The following is a 6,350-nucleotide window of genomic DNA, read 5'->3' on the forward strand; positions in this document are numbered from 1 at the left end:
GATGCATGGGATTATTTCTATCTTCTTGTTTCTGTTGAGGCCTGTTTTGTGACAGATTTTATAGTCAATTTTGGAGAAGGTACCATGAGGTGCTGAGAAGAAGGTATATTCTTTTGTTTTAGGAGAAAATGTTCTATACACATCTGTTAAATCCAGTTGGTTCACAAATTACATTAGTTTCACTGTTTCTCTATTTAGTTTCTGCTTTTATCATCTGTCCATTGATAAGAGTGGGATGTTGAAGACTCCCACTATTATTGTGTGAGGTGCAATGTGAGCTTTGAGCTTTAGTAATGTTTCTTTTATGAATGTGGGTGCCCTTGCATTTGAAGTATAGATGTTCAGGATTGAGAGTTCTTCTTGGTATATTTTTCCTTTGATGAGTATGAATTGTCTTTCCTTATCTTTTTTGATATCTTTACGTTATAAAAAGTATGCAGCAAAATGTTGGGTCCTGTTTACATATCCAGTCTGTTAATTTATGTCTTTTGATTGGGGAATTGAGTCCATTGACGTTAAGAGATATTAAGAAAAAGTTATTGTTGCTTCCTGGTATTATTGTTGATAAAGTTGGAGTTATGTTTATGTGGCTATCTTATTTGTTTGTTAATGGAAGATTACTTTCTTGTTTTTTCTAGGGTGTAGTTTCCCTCCTTGTGTTGGAGTTTTCCATTATCTTTTGAAGGGCTGGATTTGTGGAAAGATACTGTGTAAATCTGATTTTGTCATGGGATATCTTCATTTCTCCATCTATGGTAATTGAGAATTTTTCTGCTTATAGTAGCCTGGGCTGGCATTTGTGTTCTCTAAGGGTCTGTATGATATCTGTCCTGTATCTTCTAGCATTCATAGTCTCTGGTTAGAAGTCTGGTGTTGTACAGAGCCATATTGGGGCAGTCATGCACAAGGTCAGAGTTTGACATTAGTCAAGGACAATCCCTGGCTTCGGGCAGGAATCTACCTTTAGGACATAATAGGGAAGTAGGTTAAAGCAGGAATTTTTATCCTTGGGTGGAGTGCTAAGAGTGTACTTGACTATGGTCAAGGTTAACTTCTCCCAGATAGCCAGGGTCCACCTAGGGTGGAGTGCTCGAAGTGAAGGTTAAGTTCAAAGTTCCTCCGGGTCTAGGAATTCCTGAATTAAGCAGGTGACCCACCCAGCTGCCAAAGCAGTCAAGATGAGGACCTCCAAGAGAAGCTAGACAACTTCCACTGGAACTCTGCCCAGAGTCTGGGGGGAAGGGTTTGCCCAAACTGTTAAAAGGTCTGGCACCATTAAAGTTTCGGCTTTGATCAGTGAATATTGTCTTGGCCCTTCTTTTTGCCCCTTCACTATCCATCCCTCAGCTTCTGTTCCAGCAACCCACTTCGTAATAGCTGCAGGCAGCTATGGAATCCAACATGGTATAATTCTGATAGGTCTGCCTTTATATGTTACTTGACCCTTACTGCTTTTAGTATTCTTTTTTGTTTTGTCCATTTGGTGTTTTGATTTCTATGTGATGGAAGCTGACTGTACTCTTCTATAACACCATGTTTTGACTGAGAGTCAAGGACAGCATATCTATCCATGACATAAATTTAAAACTGACACCAAACTAATAGCGACTAAACTAATGAACAAGTAAAACTCATTTTTGTGAATGGTTTACTGATGGCTCTTGAGTTTCAGGCTAGTTTCAGTTTTATGGATTTCCAAAAAAGGAAATCTTTCAGTCTAGACACTATCAAATAAATCCATTGAGTTCTGTCTGTTTCTTCATCTGGAGTGATGTTATTAATGTGTGTGGACTCTAAACACAAGGTTATGTTTGTTTGTTTGTTTGTTTGTTTGTTTGTTTTGAGAATAAGGCTCTCAATGTGGCCCTGGCTGTCTGGATTTCTCCATGTTGACCAGGCTGGCCTCCTACTTTTTTATGAATTCTTTTATGAATGTAGGCGCCTTTACATTCAAAGCATAGGTGTTCACTAATTAGAAGTCGTCTTTAATGAGTATTAAGTGTTTTCTCCAGTTTCTTTTGATTACTGTGGTTGGAAATTTACTTTAGTAGATATTAGAATGTCGGCTATTTGTTCCTTGGGTCCGTTTGCTTGAAAACCTTACTCCTCCCTTTATTTGGAGGTAATGTCTATCTTTGTTGATGAAATGTTTCCTGGATACAGCAGAATAATGAATGGGTCTGTCTCTGCTTTCTTTTTGTTAGCCTGTATCTTTTGTTTGAGAATTGAGTTCATTGATGTTGAGAGATATTAAAGGCAAATAGTTGTTATTTCCTGTTATTTTCATGTTGGTGATAGTAATGTGCGTATGTGATTCTCTTCTTTTGATCTTATTGGTGTAAAATTATTTATTTCTTATGTTTCTTGAGAGTAGCGAGCCTCTTTGAGTTGGACTTGTCCTTCTAGTATCTTCTGTAAGGCTGGATTAGTCAAAAGACATTGTTTAAATTTGATACTGTCATGTAATGTCTTCTTTTCTCCATCTATGGTGATTGAAAATTTGTTGTACATAGTAGCTTGGGCTGACATCTCTGGTCTCTTAGGCTCTGAAAGACATTTGGCTAGGCCTTTCCAGCTTTTAGAGTCTCTGTTGAGAAGTCAGGTGTAATTCTGATAGGTCTGTCTTTATATGTTATTTGGTTTTGTTCCCCCTTGCAGTTTTTAATATTCTCTCTATGTTATGTACATTAATTTTTATCATTATGTGGCAGGAGAATCTATTTGGTGTTCTATGAACTTTTTGTACTTTTTTAGGTTTCTCTTTCTTTAGATTAGGGAAATTTTCTTTTATGATCTTGTTGAAGATGTTTCCTGGGCCTTTGTAATCGAAATATTCTTCCATTCCTTTCATTCTTAGTTTGTTCTTTTCATGGTGTCCCAAATTTCACGGATACTTTGTGTCAAAACTTTTTAGATTTTGCATTTTCTCTGACCAGTGTTTTATTTTTTCCATTATATATTTTATGCCTAAATTCTCTCTTCTATTCCTTGTATTCTGTTGGCCATAATCAGGTCTGTAGCTTCTTTCTCTTTTCTAATTTTCCATCTCCAGGTTTCTCTTTGTTTGTGTTACCTTTATTGCTTATATTTCAATTTTCAGTTCTTGGATAGTTTTATTTATATCTTCCACCTGTTCAGTTGTATTTTTCTGTATTTCTTTATAATTACTTGTTTCCTCTTTAAAGGACTCAACCTGTTTGAGTGTAGTTTCTTTTTTTTTACTATTCCACCACTAAGTCTATATTTAGTCTTCGAAAAGGGGGTGTGTTGGTGAGTGAGGGTGGCTCACTGGCCTGAGGGTGGTGACAGTGAGAACAGAAAACAACAAACCCCAAGCGGTGAAGTGTTTTAGAAATGAGACCTAACAGGTGTGGAACTGAGTTCTCCACCACCCTCCCTTACACTGTGTTTGGATGCTCCATTCCCTTAATTGTGCCTGTTCCTCGCCTACTAACTGATTCGTTAGTCATGCACTTTCATTTAGGGAATGATTTCTCCTGTTTTCACAGCTCCCTGTCATACTTTCGTTTTTGGGTGTCTGAGGGGGTCAGCCCAAGTCCAGCCTGGCGTTCACTATTTCGGTTGGGACAAGGGCATCAGTTTGTGCCACGCGGGAGAAGTGGTGGATACTCTGCTCCATCGTACCCGGGTGAGTGTCCCCCTGAGCTAGGGAGGACGCTCCTGAGAATCAAAGTTAGTGTGGCTGCCTTTGAGCAATCTGTATTGGTTTGTTCAGTTGATCCAGACTGTTGTTGGGCGACACCTAGTGGTGACAAGTTTCTGCAGTGCTCCTGGGTCCTGGTTGATGACAAAGGACAGGGAAGTGCCTGCTGTAAGCCGGCCAAAGTGACAGGAGGCCGGGCAAGCAGGTCGGTGCCTCCCGGAGATGGAGTCTTGTTTAAGGAAAGTCTCTACTTATGAGGTTGCACTGGGAGAACTATGGGGGAGAGGAAGTTCCTGTACACCCTATTGGGACAAAAGATTGGGTTGGTGGCAGCTTGATCACATTGACCAGGTTTAAATTCTGCCCCTGAGATTTTTTTTTCTTTCTCCAGGTTCTTGTATTTCTTTAAGGGATTTATGCATTTTTACATTAAAGGCTTCACTGTTCCCTAAAAGTGGGATCAATGAAGACAACCTCTTTCTGGCCAACACTTTGTATTGGATCTCCAACTTAAAAACAATTAGTGATCTCCAACTTAAAACAATTACCTCAAACCTCAGCACTGGTTCTTTCTTGGAGTGTGAGTATCTGGAGTCCCAAACTGATCTCAGGAGGTGTTACTCCTGCAATGCCATGGGACTAAGGAAAGTCAGAAGCTGGTAAGTCTGGAGTAGAGTCGGTCAAAGAAGACTAAGGCACAATTTGACAGGAATGAAATGTCCTTGGTTACATGAACACTATGCTGGAGAAATGTAAAGAACAGATTTTGCCATCACTGAAGGACAAGTATGAGATGAGTATATCTATTCATGTAAACCCTAGGCAATGTCACGTGCATCCACAATATTTGCACCCGGGCCATGCTTTAATTGTTATACTGCAGAATAACAGTTTAAACATTAAAATTTATTTAAAAATATGGAAAGAAGGAAAAGGTCAAACTGGATTCATTTAGGAATAGCTTATAGAACATAGAAAATCACCTCATTACATAAGTATGCGCTACATTAATGTAAATACAAAATTGTAAAGTTGTCATATGAAATATGTGAAGTACATAAGCAGTACACTTTATATATAATGCATATATTAATATATAATATATTATATTTATATATAATATATATAAAGTGTATAGATATAGATATTTGAAAAGATAAAGAACAAATGCCTTTACAGATAGACACAATATTGCTCATACTGCTGAAGTACCTAGGCAAGATGTTTGAATTTGTTCCAAAATGAGTAAGATTTTTGAGATGGCAGAATCTGAGCAGTGAGGTGCAATATCCTTCCCAGGAAGAGACTTCCACACTTTGTTTCACAATATGACATGAGCAAAATTTCTAGCTTTCTCTTGCACAGCTTATATCCAGAAGATCCTTTATACTGGAGAGAAGGAGAGGAAAAGCTATGTTTGTCTAAACACTGTGCAGTGTATATGTGTATAAGCATGATTTCGGTGCATGGTTCATATTAATGGTGTAGAGTATACTTTTAAGGACATTGGAAAATTTGAAGAGATACTGAAAAGCAAAGAATTTATAAAGAAAATTTATTTGAATACACAATCATTTTGATTACAAATGATGGTTGTTACAATAGAGAAAATGTGAGACTTCAAGATAGAAAAAATGCTTTAACTTATATTCATAATAAAACAAATGTTAACATAGATATGACAATACTACCAAGCAATTGTCTTAATATACAGAAAAACATTCCTCAGTTTTACTGAAACATCTAGGCAGGTTAATTGTATTATAAAAAAGTAATTGAGAGTTTTTAAAGGAGAACTTATAAGGAGAGATAGTGTCCTCCTCCAGGAGGGTTATCTCCACTTTGTCTCAGGACTCACTCCTTCTCCTCAATCAGTCTTGCCAGCAACTTGTCTGAGGAAGACAGGGCTCTCCAGACTTCTGCTCTGACCACCTCCCAGGCACAGGGGCTGTGTTTCTTCTCTCTCAGGTAAACAGTGATCCTGTGGAAGTATTTCTTCACAGCCCGCAGGGAGCCTTCCTGGGACAGGGGAGGTTCCTGCACCCCTACCTGCTGCATCAAACAGGCTTTGAGGTCTTTGAGCTGCTGGTAGAAGTCATTGCAGAAGGAGTCTAGGAGGGTTGCATCCCAAGCAGCAGATGAGTCCTTTGATGTGAAGAGGGTCATGATTTGCTGGGTCAGCTCACTCAGGACAGGGATGGCTTGAGCCTTCTGCATCTGCTGGGCATCCACCTTCTTCTGGGGGAATCCAAAGTCCTTCCTGTCCTTCAGGCAGGAGAGAGGGGAGAGTCTCCTCATTTGTACCAGGAGTGTCAAGGCTTTCTTATTAAAGTTATGAGTCTGAGGCAGGTTGCATCCTAGAGTGCAGGTTAGCCAGTAGCTCATCACCACCAACACCATCAGGAAAGCACAAGGCCTAGGCATTGTGGGTCTTGCAGAAGCTGTTGATCTTCTGTGCTCTTTAGTTTTAAGTCTTTCCCTCTAGGTTCTCTGAAGACTGTCTCATTTAGATGTGCCTTAAATAGTGGATACTAGCCTTTATTTTCTGAATGCCCTCTCTTAACGTCCCAATGCTCTTTGAACTTTCTTTTGCTTGTTCTCAGCTTGGGTCTGGACCTTTTTTTTTTTTTTTAATTGAAAAGGTAATTAAAAACGCTTTATGATAAAAATTAAAGATTTATGCGGA

At 38.8% G+C, this 6,350-nt stretch overlaps 1 protein-coding gene across 1 annotated transcript; it reads right to left on the minus strand.

Moving 5' to 3' along the window:
• Positions 1–5,518: 5,518 nt before the first annotated feature.
• Positions 5,519–6,088, minus strand: LOC127679953 (interferon alpha-12-like). The gene has a single exon (XM_052175523.1). It carries the CDS (start codon positions 6,086–6,088, stop codon positions 5,519–5,521), a length of 570 nt encoding a protein of 189 aa, XP_052031483.1.
• Between the last annotated feature and the right edge of the window lie 262 nt (positions 6,089–6,350).

This window comes from Apodemus sylvaticus, chromosome 3 (assembly GCF_947179515.1).
Source record: "Apodemus sylvaticus chromosome 3, mApoSyl1.1, whole genome shotgun sequence".
Classification (NCBI taxonomy): domain Eukaryota; kingdom Metazoa; phylum Chordata; class Mammalia; order Rodentia; family Muridae; genus Apodemus; species Apodemus sylvaticus.

Bases quoted from the DNA above. Each gene is read 5' to 3' on its own strand.
- LOC127679953 (XM_052175523.1), bottom strand. From the start codon at position 6,088: ATGCCTAGGCCTTGTGCTTTCCTGATGGTGTTGGTGGTGATGAGCTAC.